The sequence below is a fragment of the Suillus paluster genome (assembly GCF_016628075.1).
Source record: "Suillus paluster strain FC165 chromosome Unknown EDB91scaffold_4, whole genome shotgun sequence".
Classification (NCBI taxonomy): Eukaryota; Fungi; Basidiomycota; class Agaricomycetes; order Boletales; family Suillaceae; genus Suillus; species Suillus paluster.
The window spans coordinates 1,261,037-1,284,575 of NW_024537564.1; the positions used below are offsets into that span (position 1 = coordinate 1,261,037).

General features: G+C 49.6%; 11 protein-coding genes and 2 non-coding genes across 13 annotated transcripts; 4 read left to right on the forward strand and 9 right to left on the reverse strand.

Moving 5' to 3' along the window:
* Positions 1 to 1,202: 1,202 nt before the first annotated feature.
* On the forward strand, positions 1,203 to 2,719 carry EDB91DRAFT_1234689 (uncharacterized protein; the record flags this gene model as incomplete). The annotated part of the gene is made up of 7 exons (XM_041321234.1): positions 1,203 to 1,303; positions 1,351 to 1,591; positions 1,636 to 1,758; positions 1,811 to 1,890; positions 1,916 to 1,920; positions 1,974 to 2,103; positions 2,230 to 2,719. 7 exons carry the CDS (start codon positions 1,203 to 1,205, stop codon positions 2,717 to 2,719), a joined length of 1,170 nt encoding a protein of 389 aa, XP_041182799.1.
* A 184-nt stretch (positions 2,720 to 2,903) lies between these two features.
* On the reverse strand, positions 2,904 to 3,003 carry EDB91DRAFT_t29. The gene has a single exon. It is a non-coding gene; the product is annotated as a tRNA-Pro (tRNA).
* A 436-nt stretch (positions 3,004 to 3,439) lies between these two features.
* On the reverse strand, positions 3,440 to 5,465 carry EDB91DRAFT_1104023 (uncharacterized protein). The gene is made up of 10 exons (XM_041317372.1): positions 5,311 to 5,465; positions 5,205 to 5,252; positions 5,116 to 5,145; positions 4,877 to 5,060; positions 4,533 to 4,825; positions 4,342 to 4,472; positions 4,157 to 4,292; positions 3,991 to 4,106; positions 3,856 to 3,938; positions 3,440 to 3,800 (listed from the first exon to the last, which is right to left on the reverse strand). Exons 1-10 carry the CDS (start codon positions 5,359 to 5,361, stop codon positions 3,751 to 3,753), a joined length of 1,122 nt encoding a protein of 373 aa, XP_041182800.1. The 5' UTR covers positions 5,362 to 5,465; the 3' UTR covers positions 3,440 to 3,750.
* Positions 5,466 to 5,487: 22 nt separating this feature from the next.
* On the forward strand, positions 5,488 to 7,216 carry EDB91DRAFT_1104025 (pyruvate dehydrogenase e1 component beta subunit). The gene is made up of 7 exons (XM_041317373.1): positions 5,488 to 5,718; positions 5,772 to 5,879; positions 5,938 to 6,053; positions 6,107 to 6,350; positions 6,398 to 6,696; positions 6,745 to 6,880; positions 6,929 to 7,216. Exons 1-7 carry the CDS (start codon positions 5,602 to 5,604, stop codon positions 7,013 to 7,015), a joined length of 1,107 nt encoding a protein of 368 aa, XP_041182801.1. The 5' UTR covers positions 5,488 to 5,601; the 3' UTR covers positions 7,016 to 7,216.
* Positions 7,217 to 7,362: 146 nt separating this feature from the next.
* On the reverse strand, positions 7,363 to 10,269 carry EDB91DRAFT_1104028 (histidine biosynthesis trifunctional-protein). The gene is made up of 3 exons (XM_041317374.1): positions 8,253 to 10,269; positions 7,812 to 8,167; positions 7,363 to 7,758 (listed from the first exon to the last, which is right to left on the reverse strand). Exons 1-3 carry the CDS (start codon positions 10,239 to 10,241, stop codon positions 7,539 to 7,541), a joined length of 2,565 nt encoding a protein of 854 aa, XP_041182802.1. The 5' UTR covers positions 10,242 to 10,269; the 3' UTR covers positions 7,363 to 7,538.
* Positions 10,270 to 10,358: 89 nt separating this feature from the next.
* EDB91DRAFT_t28 lies at positions 10,359 to 10,438 on the forward strand. The gene has a single exon. It is a non-coding gene; the product is annotated as a tRNA-Gln (tRNA).
* Positions 10,439 to 10,823: 385 nt separating this feature from the next.
* Positions 10,824 to 12,405, forward strand: EDB91DRAFT_532242 (uncharacterized protein). The gene is made up of 5 exons (XM_041327610.1): positions 10,824 to 11,291; positions 11,346 to 11,435; positions 11,490 to 11,626; positions 11,674 to 11,965; positions 12,020 to 12,405. Exons 1-5 carry the CDS (start codon positions 10,985 to 10,987, stop codon positions 12,184 to 12,186), a joined length of 993 nt encoding a protein of 330 aa, XP_041182803.1. The 5' UTR covers positions 10,824 to 10,984; the 3' UTR covers positions 12,187 to 12,405.
* On the reverse strand, positions 12,258 to 14,813 carry EDB91DRAFT_532175 (mitochondrial carrier domain-containing protein). The gene is made up of 12 exons (XM_041327609.1): positions 14,215 to 14,813; positions 14,077 to 14,166; positions 13,824 to 14,030; positions 13,600 to 13,773; positions 13,308 to 13,549; positions 13,153 to 13,258; positions 13,075 to 13,100; positions 12,915 to 13,019; positions 12,842 to 12,864; positions 12,505 to 12,793; positions 12,399 to 12,451; positions 12,258 to 12,342 (listed from the first exon to the last, which is right to left on the reverse strand). The coding sequence occupies exons 1-12, from the start codon at positions 14,621 to 14,623 to the stop codon at positions 12,330 to 12,332; spliced, it is 1,737 nt and encodes a 578-aa protein (XP_041182804.1). The 5' UTR covers positions 14,624 to 14,813; the 3' UTR covers positions 12,258 to 12,329.
* A 171-nt stretch (positions 14,814 to 14,984) lies between these two features.
* On the reverse strand, positions 14,985 to 16,219 carry EDB91DRAFT_1243486 (uncharacterized protein; the record flags this gene model as incomplete). The annotated part of the gene is made up of 4 exons (XM_041322303.1): positions 14,985 to 15,437; positions 15,489 to 15,797; positions 15,850 to 16,011; positions 16,064 to 16,219. 4 exons carry the CDS (start codon positions 16,217 to 16,219, stop codon positions 14,985 to 14,987), a joined length of 1,080 nt encoding a protein of 359 aa, XP_041182805.1.
* Positions 16,220 to 17,221: 1,002 nt separating this feature from the next.
* On the reverse strand, positions 17,222 to 19,012 carry EDB91DRAFT_532319 (uncharacterized protein). The gene is made up of 4 exons (XM_041327611.1): positions 18,510 to 19,012; positions 18,212 to 18,457; positions 17,788 to 18,144; positions 17,222 to 17,735 (listed from the first exon to the last, which is right to left on the reverse strand). The coding sequence occupies exons 1-4, from the start codon at positions 18,939 to 18,941 to the stop codon at positions 17,403 to 17,405; spliced, it is 1,368 nt and encodes a 455-aa protein (XP_041182806.1). The 5' UTR covers positions 18,942 to 19,012; the 3' UTR covers positions 17,222 to 17,402.
* A 158-nt stretch (positions 19,013 to 19,170) lies between these two features.
* Positions 19,171 to 19,967, reverse strand: EDB91DRAFT_1104050 (ribosomal protein L36e). The gene is made up of 4 exons (XM_041317375.1): positions 19,911 to 19,967; positions 19,679 to 19,857; positions 19,582 to 19,614; positions 19,171 to 19,531 (listed from the first exon to the last, which is right to left on the reverse strand). Exons 1-4 carry the CDS (start codon positions 19,921 to 19,923, stop codon positions 19,454 to 19,456), a joined length of 303 nt encoding a protein of 100 aa, XP_041182807.1. The 5' UTR covers positions 19,924 to 19,967; the 3' UTR covers positions 19,171 to 19,453.
* On the reverse strand, positions 19,968 to 21,964 carry EDB91DRAFT_1104061 (casein kinase II regulatory subunit-domain-containing protein). Its single transcript, XM_041317376.1, has 6 exons — positions 21,755 to 21,964; positions 21,469 to 21,648; positions 21,305 to 21,417; positions 21,070 to 21,244; positions 20,599 to 21,008; positions 19,968 to 20,534 (listed from the first exon to the last, which is right to left on the reverse strand). Exons 1-6 carry the CDS (start codon positions 21,864 to 21,866, stop codon positions 20,286 to 20,288), a joined length of 1,239 nt encoding a protein of 412 aa, XP_041182808.1. The 5' UTR covers positions 21,867 to 21,964; the 3' UTR covers positions 19,968 to 20,285.
* On the reverse strand, positions 21,946 to 23,502 carry EDB91DRAFT_1104070 (CrcB-like protein-domain-containing protein). The gene is made up of 4 exons (XM_041317377.1): positions 23,027 to 23,502; positions 22,941 to 22,972; positions 22,792 to 22,889; positions 21,946 to 22,729 (listed from the first exon to the last, which is right to left on the reverse strand). Exons 1-4 carry the CDS (start codon positions 23,455 to 23,457, stop codon positions 22,112 to 22,114), a joined length of 1,179 nt encoding a protein of 392 aa, XP_041182809.1. The 5' UTR covers positions 23,458 to 23,502; the 3' UTR covers positions 21,946 to 22,111.
* Between the last annotated feature and the right edge of the window lie 37 nt (positions 23,503 to 23,539).

The following is a 23,539-nucleotide window of genomic DNA, read 5'->3' on the forward strand; positions in this document are numbered from 1 at the left end:
CTAAATTCATGCCAAGATTCGATGGACCTTATAAGATAATTTCGGCTCACCCTGAGTCATCCTGCTACACTCTCGAACTACCATCACATACTAACAAACATCCCACTTTTCACGCTTCAGAGCTCAAACGTCACATACCCAACAACACAGCTCTGTACCCCTCACGAGAGCAACAACGTCCAGGGCCTGTCATCACAGACGGCAGAGCCGAAGAATGGGAGATAGAACACATCCTTGACCATCGGACGCGCGGTCGTGGCTCTCAATACCTCATACACTGGCGCGGATACGGACCTGAAGCTGACCTCTGGCTACCCGGTCATGACGTCAAAGACTCCCCCGCTCTACAAGAATACAAGATCAGACAAAGTTCTTCGGAGGATGGGAGGGTGTAAGCCTATCGCTTACGACATCACATCACGTGGCTGTTCGGTTCCCTTATATCATCGCGCTATCCATTGTTTATCAGAGACTCGGGTCTCTTAGCTACTACTACATTGCTCCCTTGTATTATCGAAATCCACGATCTTGTCTCGTTACTTCTCGCCCGATCCGTCTTAGTGTTTCCCGCCGTACCACGGCGGGCCTCCAGTATACATACTAAGATGATCTATCACGCCAGTGAGTCATGTAGTTAAATCCAGGACGCAAACTATTCATACTCACTGAACATTGGTACCCAAGACAGCAGGGGTTTGCAAGGCAAAATAAAGGGCAATTGAGAGCGTCACTGACAGGTGTCGATGCTGCAGATATTGATGCTGTCAAAGCAACAACAACGGCGAGGACAAGGGGGAAACGCATTGTTCGTAAAGGATATAGTATGGGATCAAATAAATCTGAAGGGGATAGTAGGAGGACGCCTTGCTTTTATGCATTGATATTGTTCTTCCGAGATGGTTCAAGAATGTACATTATGGCTACAGGAAGAACCTATCCGCTTGAAATCCCCTATTTGGTGAAGCAAAGTTGGCAATTTGACGAGGAACCGTGCGAAGTAAGATCAATGCCAACTTGATGCCAGCTCAAATGCGCTGTCGGTCCACTAGAGGAGTGGCTTTGACGAAGGCCACCGTGGCCAACTCAACAAAGTCGGTTTGCAGCCAGCGAGAAGAGTTTATGTCAGCGGGGAGATTGCTGTCATGTGAAATGACCAGCCCGTTTTGGACGTAGTAAGTAGTCCTTTTTGCTGCGTCATACACATGAATCCACAAGAAAGAAAATTAACTCTACCTGCCTTTCTCAAAGTCCTCACCAGCAATGATGTACCTGTCCCTAAGGCAATGGCAGTAGCCAGTAAAGTGTTCGTCTGCTCAATTAGCAAGTTTGCATGAATAACTGTAATCTTAGGTACAAGCAATTCCATACGCCTAGGCTCCTTGCACAACTCACAGATGCGAAGCTAATTGTATGTAACGTGGAAGACAAGGAAACGCGAAAAATTGTGCTAGCTGCGATTCGGAAAGCGGGGTACACTGCGCAGTCCTCAGGTGCTAAACAGAAACAGAAAAGTGACAAATCCAGGGGTTTGGATGAGCAGCCCGTAGCAGGTCCGTCTCAACCGAGGGTCGCGAATACAGTGCAGCTCTTAGTGAGTCGCATACTGTCGTATCGTTCGCATGCTAAATTACATAGACCACGCCGACTAAGCGGAAAAGAAAATGGGACGACGATTTAAACGAGCTCCTTCCAGATGGACCTCCAGATGAAGCTGCTGCATGTGGTAGCTTGGAGTTCAATGAGGTATTGGATGAGGCGGTACAGTTCGGCTCTCCGCTCGTTCAATCAGGCCTGCTCAGATTCTCTTTAGGTTCTTAAGAAGAAGTCTACAGTTGTGAATCGGGCGCCGTTGATGACAGCCTGGGCAACTGTTGTTGCCGAGCGCTTAGGGTTCGAAGCGGGAGGAAGCACTCAGTATTGGTACGTACCAGTGGGTAAGCGTTGTATGCTGGATGTACTCAAACGTCATGAAGCATCCGTTTATACGGAAATGAATGCAATATCAAAGGGCGTGTCCTTGGGTCTCTTCGATGAAGCACGGAAGAAAGAGATAGAGATTACCAAGGGTAGTACACAACCTTATGTTGACTTACTGGGAAGAAGGTATGTGTCATGAGCGGGTCTTGGTGTTTTCAACTAACAGCACGGCGTATCATGACTTTTAAAGGATGTACGTCTGTCTGTCTGTCTGTTTACAGACACTCTGACCTTACGTGCCCATTTTGCTAGACACTTGTATCAGACACAGAACGAGACATGGCGTGCTCTCACCAACACCTCACCTGCACTCCCCAGCACAGCATTTTCATACATATCTCGTGCGTTTCGACAAACAACTCCGTACGTCATCGGCGCCCTTCGCTTGCTGGCCGAAAGCTTCCCACCGCAAGAACTTAATACCAAAGGTTTCGGATTGTATGCCGAGTTCAGACCTGATGTAGACGGGTGGGGTAAACGCGGCGAGGTACGCTGCGAACGAATTTTATCATTGCGCAAGAAGGATAGAAGCGCTATCGCTGAGACCACTGCGAAAGGTGAAGTTGTGAAGTTGGAAGTCAATGGTGATTTGAGGGCGGCTGAAGTTGCAGGTGGGACACAATCTGGTACGTCTGAAGGACCGGAACACAAGAAGGCACGAACGATGACGCTGGAGGAGTACGAAGCTGCATTGGACCAGGATACCACATTTGATGATGTAGAGCTCAACTTTGAATCGTGAACAGCCGATTCAATGAAACATGTTACTACCGCAGAGTGTATGTAGGTATACGATCGACCACGATAAGCATCAGTTAATCCTTACCGACATGGTATTGAAACAGATCATTACTTGCCTAGTTATTACGGTACACCATCAAGACTCGAGATCTCTCGTTGGTCAACAAAAAAAATTGTAAAAGTAAGGGCCCAACCGGGAATTGAACCCGGGACCACCCGCAACTTCAACACCTTGTGTTGGGGATTGCTCCCGAAGCGGGTATCATACTACTAGACCATTGGGCCTTGGAGAAGGGCCTGCCGATGACTTATATCACCACAGGGCTCGAAAGCTCCTTCGGGGTGACTCACTTGTGAATACTGTCTCTCGCCAATCATCCCCATCTCGGACATGGCAAACAACTGGGAATTTTCGAGGCGTCTGCTGTGTGTGCAAGGAGGGGGTGCATGCGAAGATTTATACAACATGAGAAAATATTGTTGATTATTTCAGTTGATGCATCCTGAGGACAAGGTCATGGTAGAGAGAAATACACGTGTAACAGTCTGTGGAGGTGGAGCTTAAGGAACCCATGGCCGCAAGATACGCGCGGCCAAAAGCTACAACCTGTCTTGACAGGTTGTGATTGCCTCAGATTGCCCGCGACATGCGAATCGTCGTGAACCGAGTATGAGATGGCTATTATTTGCGACTTCGAAACTAAGGAGCCAATGTCGCTGAGGCCATTCGAAAGATCAAGTCATGCAGCAGTCATGTCCGAGTCTGGGCGGCCGAAGGTCAAAAACGCATGACACGAGAATACAAGGCTGTACTGGAACAGGATACCGTGACCACGTAGAACTCGCTTTGAATCATAAACAGCAATGAATCCAATCCATTAATGCATCGCCCAAGGCATAAACGAGTGTTCGGGATACCGTATGTGATGACCGCTGGACTTATCTACATCTAATGTAACATCTATATAGCATTGTCGTCAGTCGACTCCGTGCCCCGTACCTGCTGTGTAGCGCCAAGAATCCAAAGACAGCTTAAAGCTTTTTGATGATAGCATTGGTGAACTCCGATGTCGTTGCAGCACCTATATAAGAAGCGATGTGAGAATGAGACTTGACAGATCATGGGGAACTACTCACCGCCCATGTCTGCGGTCCTGACCTCTCCGGCGTTGATGACATCGAAGGTCGCGCTTGCAATGCTGTTGGCGATGGAATCGAGACTACGGGAGAAGAGTGAGAAGGATATGTGTAGGGTCGTGCCAGAACACATACCCAAGATGTCTGAGCATCATAGTGGCGCTCAAAACCATAGCGGTGGGGTTGGCACGGTTGGTTCCCATGATGTCTGAAGCAACGTGTCTGCATCCAGGCTCAAATAGGGCATAGTCCTGGACAGATGTCAGTACCTGGTGAAACCAGACGCCAGTGTTTGACATACACGGCCGATGTTACATCCCGGAACAATACCCGGACCGCCGACGAGTGCGGCACCAATATTGGAAATGATAGCACCATACAAGTTAGGCATGACCATGACATCGAATTGACCAGGTTTGGCCACCAGTTGCATGGAGCTAGGCGGATGTTAGCCGACTAGAGCGGAAACAGGGACAAAGGCCTCACGTGTTGTCGATAATCATATCATTGGACACAATGCCTGCAGATTTGTACTCCTCTGCAATTCGGCGGAAGGTATTCAAGAAGAGACCATCGCCGAGCTTCATGATGTTAGCCTTGTGCACACATGTCACTTTCTACAAACGGAGCGCCTGTTAGCACGGCTCCGGCCGGAAATGAATGAAGTCATAACCGACCTTGCGGTTATTCTTGAGGGCAAAGTCGAAAGCAAAGCGTGCGATACGTTCAGCCTTGGCCCTTGTAGAGACCTTCAAACTCTCTACCACGCCGGGATAACTCTGGTGCTCCAAGCCTGAGTATTCACCCTCAGTGTTTTCACGAATGATAGCAAAGTCGACATTGGAGTGGCGCGTGGGGAACCCAGGGAGAGACTTGCACATGACAACAGAGGCATAGATGTCGAGCTGTTGACGCATGGCCACGTTCCATGAGATATGACCGGTTTGTGATATGGGTGTGAAGAGAATACCTATCACAACAACAGTCAACGATGGACGTTTCACTGGGAGAAATGATTTACCCTTGAGGCCAACTCTGTTGCGCTTGAGACTCTCCATTGCCTGTTTGAAGAGATCCTCTCCTGATGAAGAGACACCAGAGACATTGTACTGCTCCCACTCGATGGGCGCATTTACATGCTCAAAGATCTCTTTGACAGAGTCTGTTATTTCACCGCCGATACCGTCACCGGGTATGAGGGTAACCTAAACAAAACTGTATCAGCACCATACCCGACGAGGTATATATGAAGAGACGCACGGTGTATACGCCCCCGTACTTGGTCGGTAGCTACGGTGACGTTGGAATTAGTTTCGGTGACGCTATTCGCCTCTGGGCGTGAAACTTACTCTTTGCGTCACCTTTGGAAAACCAGCCGAAAGAGTGGTCGCATTTCGCTTGAAAAAAAAGGTGAACATCACGCCATCTTATTAATGAGACGAGAAAAATACATACCGACTGCTGTAGAGCAGGGCGGGTCGCTGCCGATAGAGCGTTGCGGAGCATTGCAGACTAGGTGGAATGAAAGAAAAATATGCAGGAAAGAAACGGAAAGGCTCTGGAACCAGGAAATTCAGTTTTAGACATAAATTATACAAAATGGTTGTCCCATAGCGCGCGCCGTGGCCGTGTAATCGGTTCACTTCATATAATTCATCCGCGTTTGTCCGTCGACCAAAATTGCTCCCATTTCGTTCTTCCCTTCATCAGTCCTCCTCCTTCCGTCTTCCCTTTTCAAAAGGCTCAATGACTGCCGCCCGTGCTGCTTTCTCTCGTGCAATCGCAAATGCTCGTGCACGTCCTTCATTGCCTCTGAACCGTGTTGCATTGGCTCGCGGGTATGCGACGGCAAGTGAAAACTCGGTATGTTTTGGGCGTCATTCTCATCTAATATGTCATTCTGAAACATTTCCAAGATGACCGTCCGTGATGCACTCAATGTTGCTATGGAGGAGGAGATGCTGCGCGATGAGAACGTCTTCGTTCTCGGTGAGGAGGTAGCTCGGTACAATGGTGCTTACAAGGTTAGTTCATAATTATTATACTCAACACGTTCGTTTGACTTAAAGTTGTCGCGTCTAGGTCACCAAAGGTCTTCTTGACAAGTTTGGCGAGAAGCGTGTCGTTGATACTCCCATCACTGAAATGGGTTTCGCCGGTATCGCTGTCGGTGCTGCACTCTCAGGTCTACGACCAATGTAATTAACCTTTTTATCTTGCGTTCTTTTCTCATTATTTTACTTAAAAAAAGATGCGAGTTCATGACCTTCAACTTCGCCATGCAAGCCATTGACCAGATCGTCAACTCGGCTGGAAAGACTTACTACATGTCCGGTGGAAACGTGCCCTGTCCTGTAGTTTTCCGTGGTCCCAACGGTGCAGCTTCTGGTGTCGGTGCTCAGCACTCGCAAGACTATGCAGCCTGGTATGGCTCAATCCCCGGTCTCAAGGTTGTCAGCCCTTGGAGCGCCGAGGATTGCAAGGGTCTGCTCAAGGTTCGTGATTTCCTCATTTGTTGTCCTTGTGCCTGATGACTTTATAGGCCGCCATCCGGGATCCTAACCCAGTCGTATTCCTCGAGAATGAGATGATGTACGGTGTCACCTTCCCAATGTCTTCAGAAGCCATGTCAGACAACTTCACTCTTCCTATCGGCAAAGCCAAGGTCGAGCGCGAAGGATCCGATATCACGATTGTGGCACACAGCAAAATGGTCACTCACAGTCTTGAGGCTGCTGACCTTTTGGCCAAGGAGGGTCTCAAGGCTGAGGTCATCAACCTTCGTAGCATCCGTCCTCTGGATATTGATACCATCAAGGCATCAGTCAAGAAAACTAACCGGTCAGGCAGTCATTTAGCCTAGTGAATTATTGCTCAACTATTTTACAGTCTCCTCATCGTTGAGGGTGGTTTCCCTGCTTTCGGTGTTGGTAGTGAAATCTGCGCCCAGATCGTGGAGAGCGAGGCCTTTGATTACCTTGACGCCCCAGTTGAGCGAGTAACTGGTGCTGATGTACCTACACCAGTACGTGTCGAGATGCCCTAGTATTACCGCAAACTAATCTTTCACTAGTATGCCACCAACCTCGAGGCACTCTCATTCCCCGACACACCTCTCATCGTCAAGGTCGCCAAGCGGGCTCTTTACAGGACCAACTAGGCCACCCTATACTGTTATCCCATGCATCTGCTTTCATACTTACACATTCATGGGCATTAGTAGTCCTCTGGCCGCAATAGACATATTACCCATCTAAGTTGGTGGTCAGAACGGCCTCCGTACACGATCTATAATAATCGCTCTTTTGCCCAACTTTGCCCGTTCGTGTGGCAGGCTGCTCACGCCGTGCCAATTTGTCAGTGACGTGAGTTGTGTTGATGGAAAATGCGGTTCCGTTTGAAATGCACCATGTGCTAGGCCTCCCATCATTCCGATTTCTTCCTTGGGAGGTGAGAGCGTTCAGCTACAGATTTCCCTCTCGGGACCCGCGAGGCTCAGATATCAAGTTTGTACCAGGTCTTGATCTCATCGACAACAGGTGTATAGATGACATCAACACCGTGTGCAAACGCAACATTTTTTGCAAAAACTGGAGAAGACCTGATAGAATACCTCTTTTCATGTGACGTGCAGCACCACCCTTTTGATACACTTGTTACTATTTACCCCCTTCCACAACTCGCTACATGCCCAGCCGAATACGAACTGCGTTTGCGTGAGCTTGCAGCCCTTCGCAGTCTGCCAACGTCGCTACGATAGGTCCCAACGTCTGCAGTCCATCCATAGTGACCTCCTGCGAGGTTATGTGCTTCTGGAAAGACTGCGTGTTGACGCCGCTGAACTGGCGTGCATATCCGTTTGTAGGAAGGGTGTGGTTCGTGCCAGAGGCGTAGTCTCCGCAACTAGAATAACATGATCAACGGAAGGCGCATCCCTGATAGAAATTACTGCGTACCTCTCTGGCGAGTATGGCCCCACGAACACGCTGCCTGCATTTTTCACATGGTCGACCCAACTTAGTGCGTCCTTCAAGTGTAAAATGAGATGCTCAGGAGCGTAATCGTTTGAAAACTCCAGGGCAGTCTCTGGACTCTGCGTTTTCACGATCAAACTTTTTGCAACGCTTTCGCGAACGATATCGACACGACCCAAGGTACGCGCTTGTTTATCCACCTCTTCTTCGACTTGCGCGAGCATGGTCTCCGGGAGAGACGAAGCAACCAAGACAACTTGAGAATCGATGCCGTGTTCAGCTTGTGAAAGGAGGTCCGCGGCGACAAAAGCAGGGTTACAAGTCTCATCTGCAATCACCTTAGGGGGAAGTACCGTATTCGTTAGTCTTCCAAGGACAACGAACACGGTACTACGTCCGCGGTTGAAAGCCAGAATCACTTACCAGCACCTCGGATGGCCCAGCGGGCATATCTATGGACACCATTGCGTCCGTGTCATTTTGTACGAGCATCTTCGCAGCCGTAACCCACTGATTTCCTGGCCCGAAAATCTTGTCGGCCTTTGGAACGGTCTCGGTACCATACGCCAAAGCAGCAACTGCTTGAGCCCCGCCAGCTCTGAGGATGGCGTGCGCACCCACTTTATGGGCAACATAAAGTACCTCCGGCGAGATGCTCCCATCAGCCCTGGGTGGCGTAGCAATGACGATTTTTTCACAGCCAGCGACTTGGGCTGGGACACCTAACATAAGTGCCGTGGAAGGGAGAACAGCAGTGCCCCCTGGAACATAAAGACCCACCCGCGCGATGGGGCGGGCAAAGCGGGTGCAAGTCACCCCTGGCATGGTCTCCACAACAAGTGGAGCACCATCAATTTGAGCGGCATGGAATTTGTAAACGTTGCTGTAAGCAGCGTCAATGGCATCACGCACAGCAGGATCGATCTGCTGTGCTTCTGGTGCGAGAGGGTAGAATGGCGGAAGGAGAAGTGGTGTATCCAGTTGAGCCTTGTCGAATTTGGCGGTGAGCTCGCGTAGAGCGGAGTCTCCGCGAGCACGGACGTTATCAACTATGGGCTTGACCTTTGCAATCATCTCATCGGACCTGAGGACGGGACGCTTAAGAAGCTTTGCGCGCTCCTTGGGGGATACAGCAGAGATATCAACGGTCCGCATTTGGATGGGTGCATTTCGGTCAAGAGGCGCCTTGCTGGAAGGTGCTGCTCTAGGCGCTTCTGCCTTGGATGATTCTACTTGGGAAGACCCTGTTTTCGGCATCCACTGTGGCTTCGCGTTTCCTGGTCTTCGACTGATCTTCATCGCCTTCTTGTCAAGTGAGCGCTCAATGTCCTTGACACTCACCCCGGCAGCGACACAGCGCGTCAGGGTGAAGTAGATCAAATCAGCGGCTTCGAATGCCACTTCCTCCTTCGTCTTTGCACGGCAAAGTTCATCGGCTTCCTCCATGATCTTTGATCTCAGGAGTTCCCCGTCATTAAAGAGCCTGCGAGTATACGAGCCCTCAGGCGCATCAACTAAACGCGATGCCAAAGTACGCTGGAGAGCGGCGAGTCCGTCTAGATCGCCGAAGCACGAGGCGCGGTTAAGGTGACAGAAACCAGCGCCGTGCTGTACGACGCTAAACTCGAGCGCATCGGAATCACAGTCTACGCGGATGCGCACGACGTCCTGCGTGGCCCCAGAGGTCTCGCCTTTGCGCCATAAGCCATGCTTTCTGGAGTGATACACGCCTTTGCCTGTGCGGATCGACTCGGCAACTGATTCACGAGATGAATATACCAGACCTAGAGACCGTTGCCCATTGGGATCAGAAGATACCACTGTTGGGAAAAGTCCATCAGAGCGATCCGAGACAATCGGCGCAAGGAAGGCATCTGCGACACTGATCACGTTTTGGGAAGTAGAGCCGAGAGTGAGTTGGGAGAAAGGAATGACTACAGATGCGCCGATGGCTGCGAGTTTTTTGATGATCGAGGGTGAAGGAAGGCTAGGTGCTAATACGTGTACTGCTGCGCCGATGAAGAAACGTGATACGGTGCGAATGAGGTCTAGATCGGGGCCGAAGCCACTCGAAGCAGATGTTTTAAGCAAGACGCCAGATACAGCGTTGCGAACAGAGTCGGAGACGGCGCTCACGTTGGCGACATCGAGGAGAAGGAGCAATCGATGAGCGGGCACCGTCACAAGAAGACTTTTGGCCAGAGAAAGAGGCACGATGGCCTTGTCGGCGCCATTATCAAGGTGGGTGATGATTTGGTTGACATCAGTAGACGTACTATCTTCCACAAGAAGATAACGAGGTGTGCTTCCCGGGGTTAATCTGGAGGCTATAACTGGGGCAACACGCGAGACAGCGACGAGGAGGTCCTCGTCGACGTGCTCGCTGTCGAGCAAGGCAAGAAATGGGAACATGAAGAAATTTGACGAGGAGATCTTGAGGAGATCTGTTAGATCAATATTTGATCTTGCAATGACTGCGGTTCAATAAATTCATCGTGTTACATATGTTCTATAAGCACGCATATCAACGGTCCAATAGTGTAGCGGTTATCACCCAAGATTCTGATATACGATTTCTTGTGACCCAGGTTCGATTCCTGGTTGGACCTATATTTTTGCAGTTTTTTTCACACCACAGTATACTAAGAACGTAAAGATGTATGTAGTGACTAGCGACCTTGCAACAGTTGACTTAAGGACCACGAATCATGCCTCTGGAAACCACGTTCAGTCACGCCGTCGCGCTGTTGAAGGTCGTATTCAAAGGCATGCCTACTACGTCCATGCTTAATTGAGGTCACGCTCACTGAGCTCGAGCTCAGCGGGGAGCATTGAATGCAGTACTAGCGGTCACTAATTAGTACTGGTAGGAATTCTGAGCAGAGACGGTAGGCCCATGGTGATGGCCATTGGAATGGGAGAGCTGACAACGCACACGGGGTGTGGGTCGTCTTTATAAACCAATATGTATATGTACACATATTTGCATAGTTTGCAAGTACTAGGATATCGGATGTCTATACTTATTGTACACCCGCCAAGTCTCGGGCTGAAGGCGGCGACTTCGATTTACCCAGGCTTGACCCAGGCCCTTATAAGATATCCCTTCAGACGACTGCAGGTCTGCTCCATACTCACCTAGCCATCGTCAGAATATGTGCATCGATGTTCACCACCATTTCTTTCTCGACGCTCAAAAAAAGGCAAAGAAAAACTTGGAAGTAGGCTGGCGGACACCAGATGAAAATTTACCTTGGGGGCCACAGATCAGTTTGGCCGCCATGGACAAGCTGGGCGTTCAGACCGCGATTCTTTCTCCCCCTCCGTTGTCATCTGCTTCTTGTGGAGTGGAAACCCGAGCAGAAGTAAGGCAGCAGAATATTTATGCATCGCAATTATGCACCGAATATCCTAAAAGATTCGGTTTTCTCGCTGGCCTCCCGTGCTTGGATGACGTCGAAGGTAGCTTCTCACTACAGAGCATTCTTCCGTGGGTTGGCCTCACATCCTTTGTAGGTTCGTTAGAGGAGATCGCCTTCTCCTTTGATGTGCTTGGTGCAGATGGAGTGGCTCTGATATCTTGTTATGGGGATGGCGACTCTGCGAGTAGGGCTTTTTGAGTTACAACGCGCTGCAAACGATGACACGATGATGCCTCAGAGTATGTCGCCGACGGCTTGTATGATCCTATCTGGAAGGAATTGAACCGAAGACGCGCCGTCGTGTTTTTGCATGGTGCTCAGACACCTTCCTCCACCCCATACCCTCATCCTTGGCTTGGCTTGCCAATTTCTGAGGTGAGTCCGGCGGAGTCCAAAGGCTTGCTCTCGCTCACTCCGAGAAGGTCCCCAACGAGACCTATAAAGCTGCCGCCCACCTCGTGGTTAGCGGAAAGAAACGACGCTTCCCCAATGTGAACATAATCCTCGCACACCTGGGCGGGAGCACACCATTCCTTGCTGCACGTGTTGCCGCCCTTTCGCATCACATGGGCTGCCCGTTGACGCCGGACGAGATCATAGAAGATTTCAAGAGCTTTTATTATGAAACTGCTCTTAGCGCACACGAAACGACGCTTACCGCAATGGCGACCCTCGTACCGTCAGATCGCCTCCTTTTCGGAACTGATTTTCCAGGTACTTGCAGGAGCTGTGCGATGCATGGCACATTTGATGATAATCTTGTTTTAGCCGTGAGTACCAAGACGGTCGAGTGGTACACAAAGAACTTGAAAACCCATTTCGCCGGCAGACCGCTAGACCTCGCCAATATCATGTGTGATAACGCCCTTAGGCTCTTTCCAAACCTAGGAAAAGCCAAAGTGGAATGTCTAAGCGCAGGGACGCCAGGTCAATGATCAACTGCACGACGGGCCGCAATGTACTGTGAAGTTGTGAGTGGGAGTCCATGCATTGAAGGCTGTACAAAGTGACGAGATATGCAATATATCACGATAATTTGATCTAATGATCTAAGGTAGCAGAAAATGTAAAGAGACGTCTAAACACCGAGCCTGAGGCAAAAACATCAACCCTGTCACGAATGGACGAAAGGCAAAATGAAACGTACCTTCGTTTGCTATGTTCATAGACAAGATATGATATAGAGACTGAAGGAATGACCTAGGGCAGTTATTAGCGTGTAAACTACGCAGAACTCAAGATAGTAAGTATACCTTCGCTAATGTTGGGAATAGTCCGCGATAAAATCCTCTCCATCCATCCCGCTGATATGTCCTTGTCACTACATCCCAAGGACCAGTATAGCGCTGCGGATGTCCTGATGAACCTGATGCCTGTAGCCTTGTTCGTACCAGATTCAATGGATATACGCTCGTGGCGCCTACACTCCCAGATACGCTTCCAAAGGCAAGAAGGGCAAGCACACCAGGCTCATCTTTCCCCGTCGATCGAAGATAGGCCAACTTTAATGCCTCAAAAGTGCTCATATCAATCGCCGAATATCTATGTGATTGATGAGTGGCATGACCCTGTCCAGGCCATTTCACTCACGGGAACACTCCAACAAGACCGATCTTGTCTCCGGTCAGATGGAAAGCAAAGACACCAGCAACGCAAGACGAACCGTCAAACCGCGGTAGAAGGCTCGAACGCCACCAAGTAGCCATACTCTCCGGGCAGCGTCCACGAGACTTCGTTTCTGGTTGCCTGTTGTGCTCATCATTTGCGTCTGTAAGGCCACTCGCTCACTATATTGTCAATATGGGAACTTCCTTGCTCCATACCTTTAGAGTCTCAATTGGGTATATACCTGTACAGCTGTAAGATGAGGGATTGAACAGAAGGGAAACCCCATTACTCACTAAGCTGGCTTGAAATTCCGCCCAGACCACCGGATAGGAAGCGGCTCGTTCCACTGATGTCCCTCGTGTCCTCCACACGGTCCCAATATTGTGCGAAAGCTCGTTTCTGCAAATAAGATGTCCAGAAGGGGCAGAAACCAGAAGAAGGTACATACAGATGATTCATACGTCAAGAATTTGATAGCCGATTCAGGGAATATCTTCAGCACAGAAAGACCATTACCCGTCCAGAATGCGAGTACACCGCCTTCTGAATAGATGCGTGCAACTGCGCCTCCGATCGCTTTCAATCCTCCCATCCCAGGCTTAGACTGGATGGCAGTTCCACCCATCTCAGGAGGGCGAGTCATGAGAAATATTTTTACCCGATCAAAAGGTGCTGTACATGTTCGAGACACTTCGACCAAACGTCAACTCACGAACAAATCGGATATATAAGTCGCGCACCAGCTCCTGCCGTTCCACCAGCCATAAGAAACTTGAAGGCAGTGTAACCCTGCAACCAATCATGGTGTACCTCTATCCCTTCTTCCTCGAAATCGTCGTCCTCGACCACATCAGCACTTTCCCACAGTGATGGTATGGGCGGGGGCTTGTCTTCCGCGCTCAGACTGACGTCACCTGAAAAGGAAATTCATGCTTGGAGTATTGGAGGAGATGAAATAGCGAACCTTCCATCGTCACCCGCGCCGCGCCCCTTCCATCATCTCCCATGAACTTCTTAACTTCGTAGTATTTGTATATCTCAGCCGTCGATGCCTTTCGAGGCAATAATAATAAGAAATCCCTGAATTCTCGAAAGTTGACAGTATGTGAATGTGGCGACCAAGTCAGAGACGTTATGAAATCGGTCAGTGTGGACGGCGAAATTATTATGCCTGGGAGACCATAAGGGCAAGCCATGCAAGTTCATATAAATCTTACCGGCTTTGCTCAACGCTAATGCTAATTCCTCCTTGTTGAGATGACCATCGCCGTCGAGATCCAGTTCATCGTGGAATATCGACCATAGCTCTGAACCATCCTTCAAGGTATGCCGAGCACATAAAACGATATACTCACCAGCTTCCTTAGCCTCGGCATACCGCCTAAATTCAGTCCACCTGATATGACTGGGTCGTTCATTTGTTATGTGACCACCACATTTGCCAAGTAGTTCATCCTCGTACACCTTTCTCATTTCCTCCGCTTTCTGTGCCGTCAATGGCTCCCTGGTAGGAATTCTCCTTGAGGCAGCTACTTCCGATCGATGATAGCTCGAATTGGGTAAGCGCTTCCATAGTTCATGTAGCCGTCTCTCCCGCTCCTCCTTCCCTTCCTGCTCTCGAAACTCGAGAAGATTACGAGGAAGTGGAGGGAAGCAAGGTGGGTCGGACCTCAGTCGCGGAATAAATGGCCGATCGTGGGCGCCGGAGAGACAGGACTCATAAAGTTCGCGGCTTGTGGAGCGTTTTCCTGGAGCGTCCGCCATGAACTCAAGCCGGGCGAGATGGTGATTTTGTGATGCCCGGTTACGATGGTCTTCGAAGTGGCGTTCATAGAGACATTCTACACGTTTTTGAAACGTTCAGCTGGCGTGCTGATAGACCAATAGAAAACTTGACGGAGGTTTACTGTTTACCACTGCTTGCCCCGGTGACGGTCAACATTACGGATTCGGGACACCGTGTCAAACCAGTCGTGGAAAATGTATTGCGCAGTGTCTCCTTTACAAAAAAAATGGTAGTGTACGAGCGAACGAATGCGGGTGTGGTAGAGATACAGTAAGATAGTTTCATTGTCCATCAGAGTCCCAATAAACTTAGTAGATGCACGAAGCGAAGCCCGTCGCATTACAGACAACACAGGCTAGACATAAAACGCTTGAAGCCGCTTGCGACAGAGTGCCACCAGCCTCGCTTTGTACGAATAGCCATGTCTTGACCGGCGTGAATGGGTGAAAACTCAGAGGCGTTCCCAGAAGCCTCTATCTTAGTAACAAGGCCACGAGTAGAGGGAGCATTGCCCTCGTAACTGGTGCATTTATCAGAATTAATGGTGAAATTAAGAGTCGAATTGAGAGTGGAGGGACGCCTATCGTGACCAGGAGAGTACGTGGTATGAGAAGACTTATCATGCCCAGCATGATACGGAGGAGAGGAGATCCCATGAGTCAGCAGGCTTGCGGGAGGCGTCGGCAGCGAAGAAGGCTTGGGAGGCAGAGGTGGAGGTTCAGACCTTTCTAGCGAGATAGCCGCGCCGTGCTCAGGGTCACGAGAGGCCAACGGAAGCGTGGAGTGGGGTGCCTTGCGCTAGATGTCAAGCACTTATTCAAAGGTGAGGCACATTATACATACTAGCTGTGATATGATAGTAGGCTGTTGGCGAGTCACATCCCGATTCAGCTGATCTGGATCTTTTGCGCTGGTTAGGGAGTGGGGGCGTTGGTGGGCGGTATTCCTATAGAGTCTGGAGTATGAAGACTCGATCGGGAAATATTTGAAGATTACACGTACCTCTTGATAAGACGGCAGCCACTTTGCGGTGGAGCGGACTTGGTGTTCCCAAGGCGTGGGGGAAGTCGGGCGAGACACGAGTTCGTCATCGTGGTAACTTTCAGTAGGTGTAGGAGGGGTGAAAGTCATGGTCCCCGATGTTCCCAAATCCTATGATACATGAGTGTGACTCGAATGCCTTGACTGGCACACATCAGCGTACGGTAGTTGAAGGAGACAACCTTTCCGCAGAGAATTCGGTGTCGGCCCCATGAGCGTCGTGGCTCGATGAGTCCACAACCGTGTCAATAGCAGGCAGAGTAGGCGTAGTTCTCCTGTCCCGGGATACCGCTCGGTCAATAACGTCACGCCAGTCGGGAGGTAGCTGGAATAAATCGGTGAATATTCAGCTCATTCGACAATGCACGTGTGCTTACAGGAGGTGCATCCGAATTTGCAGACGCATGAGAAAAAGACAGTCGGTTTGCAGAGCTCGTCGGGGAACCGCGGGGTGAAGCAGGAGGTGAGGGGATAAATTTTGGGACGGGCTTCCTATAACTCGATACTCGGCTTGCTAGCTTCGGGGCGGACATCGTGACGGGATGAACAGTGTAGTGGGAGACGGAGACTTATGTGCGACAGCCTCTTAAGTCGAGGCGTATGTGGCACCAATTACCACGATTGTGGTATGTTGCTTTGTGTGGACCTAAGATCAAAGCAGTCGTATAACAATTATAGAAAATACTAATGAAAGAGAGAAAGGAACGGACCTCATATATAGAATTTCAGCATGCCTCGAGTTTATCCCGAGGCGGAAGTCATTAAAGCTTGGGAAACTTGGTCTTCTCGTCAGCAGCCACGCTTTGAACGTACAGAAGGCTCACCTCATGTAAACCACACGTGTGGCTGCATTTGACTGGCTACAGTCACAATGAGACAACCGATCGCGACGAGCGCGAATCCTGACACATAGGTCAGAGGGGAGTCCAGGGGAGTCCCAGTTATTACAACATTATTTGCCACCGGCATTCATGAGACCTTGATTAGTCGAGGACAAAGAACGATTTCCGCAGCCGTAAGGTCTTCATAATATAATTCATAAACCATTGTGCTCACGTACCTGATCAACAAGGATAACTCCGAGCCTGTGACATGGGAGGAGGAGTGCATCCCTGTGCCATCTCGGAGTTAGTCTCATCCAATTATGGTATGTTCAGTTGAATGAAACCTTGGTCTAACTTTGACTCCACACTTTGACTTTTCCCCAATGTGCTTGACATTTGTACACCAAAATTCTCGACAAGCGTAACGATATACATATCATGATCAATGAAGGAGCTGCGGCATTCAAAATCCCTTGTGAAAATAGTATAGAAGAAGACAGCAACAGTGACCACCCTGATAGTAAGAGGCATAATGCCAGTGGATCAAGAATATGAATAGCTATATATCGGTGAATTGCGTAGCTTGTATGCGAGACGGAATTGATGTACGAGGTACAAGTTAGGTCATTAAATGGCGTTACTTGATGAATAGACAGATGGAAGCAATGCGTTAGTCGAAGCCGAAGCGCGTATTGAGGGTGGGTAAAGATGAATCAGGGTATCAAGGTGATGCTCAATAGAGTTGGTAAGTAGTCCAAGCTAGACGATAACGCGTCTCGTCGTGGGATTATGATTGTCGTTGCAGGCAAGATGGATGCAGACTGCCGGCTCCCGGCTGCCGTCGTGAGTAGATGAAGTCATAATCAATGTGATATGAAGCGCAGCAGAATCCTCAAGGAAGGCTAGACTTCTCTTGAATGAGAGCTTCCAGGAGCTGGTGGTCCTCACGTTGCGTACGTGATTGCGAAGATAGTCGCATCTTCCATTCTTGCACCCATGTCCATCTTGAGACACGTTCGTCTTGAGTGAGGCTTGATCTATTAGATTGTGGCGAGGGAGATGCCGAGATCAAAGAACGCAACCGCTCGCGTCCGAGGATAGGTGCTAGGGATAGGAACGACAAAAAGGCAAGTTTGATGAGAATGTCCGGTGATGTTAGCAGTGACGAAACTGTTTGTTGGGATGGGGAGGTCGTGGATGCAACGGTTTGAAGGATATCACCGATCTGACGTCAATGGTCATTTGGGCATGCCAAGCTGAGCAAATCACGATCCTACCTGACAGGTGACCGCCGTCCAAGGGAGGCACCCAATGAAGGCACCGAGGAGACAATCGGAGATCGCAACACCGCAGACACCGCAAGCAATGTTAATTCCCGACCAAGGCACTACGCCAACGAGGCGGAGGACAGACAAGCGTGCCCAGGTCGGGGACTTTGACTTTACACCGGTGGACAAATTTGATTCTCCCTCCAGAGCAATCCGCGTCATATTCAGTGCACGTGGGAACAGGCGGGACAGAGAAGGCGCTAACGGAACACATAAAAGAGTCGCAAAAATTGAACCCAGTGTAGTCAATGCAGATAGCAGCAAGGTAGCCAGAACGGGATGAAACAAGGCCCCCGCTAACACATTCTAATTTGAAAAAAAGGATCCACGTAAATACATCAAACAAAAGTAAAATGAGATAAAGTTCACTCACCCAAATGACGCTGCCAGGGATCGACCAAGCATGTTTCCAAACCGCAGTTACGGACAACACGCCTATGACGTGAGCTAAATGGAGCGGACCACTTTGTGAATACGCATGGAGTTCTCGACCTAGTGCAGCAAGCTCGGGTAGCGTCCGAGGAAAGGCGACGGAAATGGGTAAGGAATAAAGCGACAATAGGACGACTGCCGTCGTGAGCGGGAAAAGCAGCATCACCAGGAGTATAGGAGCGTGAACCTAGAATAGAAACCGTCAGATTGGTTAGGGTGAAAGCCGATGGAGAACGAACCGACGGAGCGCGCCACCACCTAGCATGCGTCCGGGGTGCATCCTTCTCGTTAAAAACGTCACTAAACGTTGTTTGCTGCGAGGATGCAGATATTGGTAAGACGAATTCGTCCTGCACGGTAGACTGCGGCGAGGAAGGAATTGACCAGTTTATAGAGTGACGATTTGGCACGTGGAGAAGATCTAAACAGCCGGAAGCAATGACAGCAAACATGGAAGGTTTCTGGGATGGTTCAGGCGAGGCAAATATTTGAGAGGGTTCAAGATGTGACTGAACCAGAGATGGAGTTGACGGAGTAGATGGTTCAGATTGTTGTATAGGTAGAACAAGTGAAGAAGAGCGACGCCTTCCAAGCGTGTTTATAGTTAATGCAGGACGTACGTTTGTTGAAGATGCACGACTACGATTAGGCGGAGGTACGATCAAGGACATCACAAGCAAGTAAAGAAGGAAAAAAGTAAAACGGGTATTACGAGGGAGGTGGTATATGGAGTACTTAGACGTTGTTTTGTTGCTTACATGAAAAAATAATAACAAAATACGTAAAAATCGGTCTGACGCAATGAGCTCCGATCGATCCGGTATACTGACCGAGCAATGCCCGAGACTCGGATATCTCGGTACTTACTTACTTGCATTGTACTTGCATTTTTTACTCTGCAGACGCAATACCTCGGCAGGCATGTACATGTTAAACACACGACACGTAGTTTATCGCAAGTACACAGGAACTTCATCAAACTAGCCTGAATCAAGACTAAGCTGTACTGACTCATACGGCCCGCCCCCGTCGAGTCTTGGTGACAAATCAAATAGCTCGGCGCCCGCGGATTGTCAAAGTGCAGCGAAAAGGAGACAAACGCAACTTCAGTGCATAGATGTGTCATAGCATAACATGAAATTGTAATGGGCACCCTCGTCACCAGTAGTATACCAATGCCTTTTCAATGTGCTCTCCTGCTCTCCTGGATAATAGTACCGAGCTCCTCCAGTTTGCGCTTTGCGCGAAGGAGTGTACCGAGCTGCCATCGGATGAGTCTATCAGTATACTGCTGCAATGCAAGACACCCACCCGTTTCTTCGTCAATTTTCTTGCTTTCTTATCCTATAGATTTAACCAGTAGGTTAGAACATCATTGGTCCAAGATCAAACGACACTATCAACGCACCTTGGCGTTTCTCAGCAATTCAAGTACCCGACGCTCATATGGCGCAAAGCCAGAAACTTCTCGCACAACAGACCGCACGAACTTATTTTTTGTCGATTGGATGCCCTTGCGGTGGCTGGGACGGCTGGTCTTAGGAATGGCAGTGGTGGGATAGCCCTTGTTCAGGCCCTGGCGCAGGTCTATTTCGACATTCGCGATGAGTGGTACAACATACTCGAAATAAGTCACTCACTGCTTCGTACCATTTTCTTGACGAGATCTTGAGGATGCGGTTGTTGCTGGCGTCCAAGTCTGCCTATTCCAGGAATCACGTGTGTTCTATTGTGGCTGATGGTACTATACAGTTTCTTTTCTAGGTATTCCCACACCCAGTGGCGAAGCGGTAAAAGTAAAGAAAATTATTCGAGGCTAATTGGACGAGCGCCTCTTGAGCAGACTCGTTTGATTAGGCAAGTCAAAGAAGTTGAAATGTGTGTATGCAGTGTTGTACACTATTAGGTGATCTATAGTGTGATTGCAGTCATCGTTGCGCAAATAAGACATTGGAAACCTAGATAATCTGTGCAGTCCAGTATCATGAGCCCGCTCTGTGCTCATAACACTTGTCTTAGTATTGCCGCACGACTTTCACCCTTCCCGTGGCACGCCCCGAGGTAACCACGTTGTCTTCTATATGAGGCACTGAAATGGATGTCGGCGATGTCCGTGCGGAAGAGGGGAGGTGGATGGGTGTGGGTGGCCGCAGCGAATCGACGTATTGCTCACCTCGGGTTAGGTGCCTCCGCGAGCCTCCTTCCTCTTCTTCCTCTTCCTCTTCTTCTTCCTCCTCTTCTTCTTCTTCATCCTCAACGGTTTCCTGTCACGGGGAAAGCAGCTTGTATGAGTGAACATGACTCCACGCGGAGGTTAGATCTCCCCACCGCATCAAAGTCCTCCATGTGTCGATCATCCTCATCGGCCTCCTCTTCCTCATCATACTCCTCATCATCTATCCAACGGCCTCGCCAGTCTACCATATCCAATTCCTCCGGGCTCTCCGGTCTCAGCCGCAGCCACTGCATCCGGGGTCCGGTCTTGGCTCGTTCACTGACTTTAAAGCCGTATATTCGCGGTAGATAAATGTGGCCTGCAGGGCGTTTCTGCCCTCCATGAGGATTTGGATTGACGAAGGGTGAAGGTCGCGAGGAACTGCTACCCGAGCCGCTGTGTGGCGAGCGCCCTGGGGACATGGATGACCCCGGCGATGATGTAGGCTTGTAGAATGGCGCTGGGGCGAGTTCGCGATAACTCTGGAAGAATAAGTGCGCAAAAGTCGTTCCAAAGAAGGCCCCTACATCCCTCGAGATCTAGGTGAGAAGTACTAACGGTCAGCAAAGACACAGCTCACACACCATCGACCCCTTGGAAACGACTGCTTGGTGGTGCATATATATCATTGCAATTGGGACAGAAAAGTTTAACAGTGTCGAGGCCGGGCAGATCAGAACGTCCGGAAGGAACAACATTGCAGCCCATGCAATATACACGCGGGCAGACGCCAAAGAGGGCATTTTCGTACTTATCCACCTATAAGAAAGCAATGATCGCGTCGATCAAATGTGTCAGTGCACGATAGGCGAGACTCACCATTGCTTGCAATCCAGCACGCGTCAGTATGTAACGCTGATGCACCAGGCCATACAACAGTTCAGCTGATGCTTCGACGATTGACACGTCGGGTATTTTTGACGAATCTTCGTCTCGGAGCGGGTAAGATCGTGACATCAAATGAATGAATGGAGGTAACATACCAGGCTCCACGTCCAACACCATCTCCATCGCCTCCTTCCAGAATGGTACCATGGCATTCAAGCCGGTGAGGTTGAAGTCATCCTCGATAAAATCTTCCGATACTTCACAGAAGTACTCGTGCCCAGGCAGGGAACAAAACCAGCTAATCCACGTAAGGGTAGATGTAGGAGTAGATGAGGCTAAAAATATGTCAGCAAGCTCCCAATAGATTTCCCCGTCTCCAAAAAACGCGGAATTCAAGCTACAACCTATGAAATCCGGAATGAACGATAGGTTGATACGCACTGTAACCTTCTTCAACTTCCTCCATGACCTCGTCGCCCTCACCAATACCACTAACGGCCTCTTCCTCCTCAAGCTCGACCTGCTCCTCCTCAAGCTCGGGTGGACGGGACATAACGTTCACTTTAAGTCAGACAGGCTGACGGGCTGTGGGTCTGCATCCTGTTGCTCGAGAAGTTCCAGATCTGTATTCAAACTCCGCTTTCGCGTTCACAGCTACAACGGTTCGATCACAACTGACTTCAGCAAGATCGTAGGCCACAGGGGAAATCTACAGACCTCGAAGCACATCGGACATATGAAACCTCTTCGTAGCACATTTATATGTAATACTTGGCAGTACTTGGCTCTATTTCCAACTCACGACGTCTGGAAACTGCATGTCATCTGCTCCTTTACACGACCACCCCAAAAAGACGATCCCATGATAACCAGCAGCAATAATTGCCCAGTGATCCAACTGATGATGGTATATGTCCAAGCCTTCCATCCTTCCGATGCGATGATCTCCGCAGCAAAAGTGCTGATTGTTGTTAAACAACCGCAATACCCGTCTCCTAAACCTTGAAGCAGCGAACACGTATTAGGGGAAACCGCCGACGGCAGGCCTTGAAGGACATGGAAGAATCCGAGGAGAGCGGTCCCAAGCGAATTCGCCATGTAAGTGCCAAGAGGTAAAGTCTTCAGGCGGGGATTCAAATTTAGTGACAGAAGGTACCGAGTTAATGTACCAGGGTATGAAAACAGGAGTGCGGCGGTCGTTTGGTGGCGGAAATTGTGTGGCAGAAGGAAGTAAGCCGGAAAGGCCGCTGCGTATGTGAGGATAGCAAGGATAGTGAGCGTGTATCGGACGTTCTTGGTGGGCGGTCGAGGGGCCGGAAAATACGGTTGAGCTAGGCCACAGACATATATTCCTAACTGTAGAGACGCCAGAGATAACACAAGTGTGACCCAAGTCTTCGTAAGCCCGTCTACAACCTGTAAACGTAAAAAATACGCCATCATGACTCGAACCGTAAAAAAATCAAGGGTCTACTCACATCTCGAAGTCCGCCTCTGTGGAACTGACCGGTGTTTACCCACGAGTCAAACACGTCCACCTGCCACCCAGAAAACGTTGTTAACGATCCGCAGAACCCTGTGGCGCGCACGTTAACAGATTTTATGATCTGGTATCAGAGGTACTGACCAGTGGTCATAGCCGTGTACAACGGACCATAACTATGGAGCAGATAGGTATAAAAGGCTAAGCGGTGTGAAGGAGGGAAGTCATACAAATTACCAAAGGGCACCTTCATTTTCAACCCAATACCCATAATAAAGCACCCCGTGGCCTGAACGTAAGCCAAAGGAAAAACACTCTGCCCGTTGTACGTAGCGAGCGCTTGCAACCCAAGTCGTGCGAGGACTCCGAAGATTGATGCAGGCATGAGGAGCGCAAGCACATGAATTGATAGGGGATGGTAGATCTTCGCTGGTGGGAGCTCTTCGACTTCGGAGGGAGGACGATCGATGCTAGCGAGAGAATTTGCGTCGTCTATCGCTTGATGACGAGCTATGATGGACCCTACATCAGAGCGCCGTCGTAGTGAATAGTCCAAAGGCGTCAGTGTGCGCTTCAACGGATTTAATACCATCATGCCAGTTCCAGCCTGACTGGTAGAAAAGGGGGTCTGTTGCGTGTATTTATCCTCTTTCCCTTGCATGTATTTGATCCAGCTGGTGTCAGTGAATCGTTCATTCAAGCGGCTGGAGGCGATGCTTACAAATCCAGTTTACGTCTTGCTA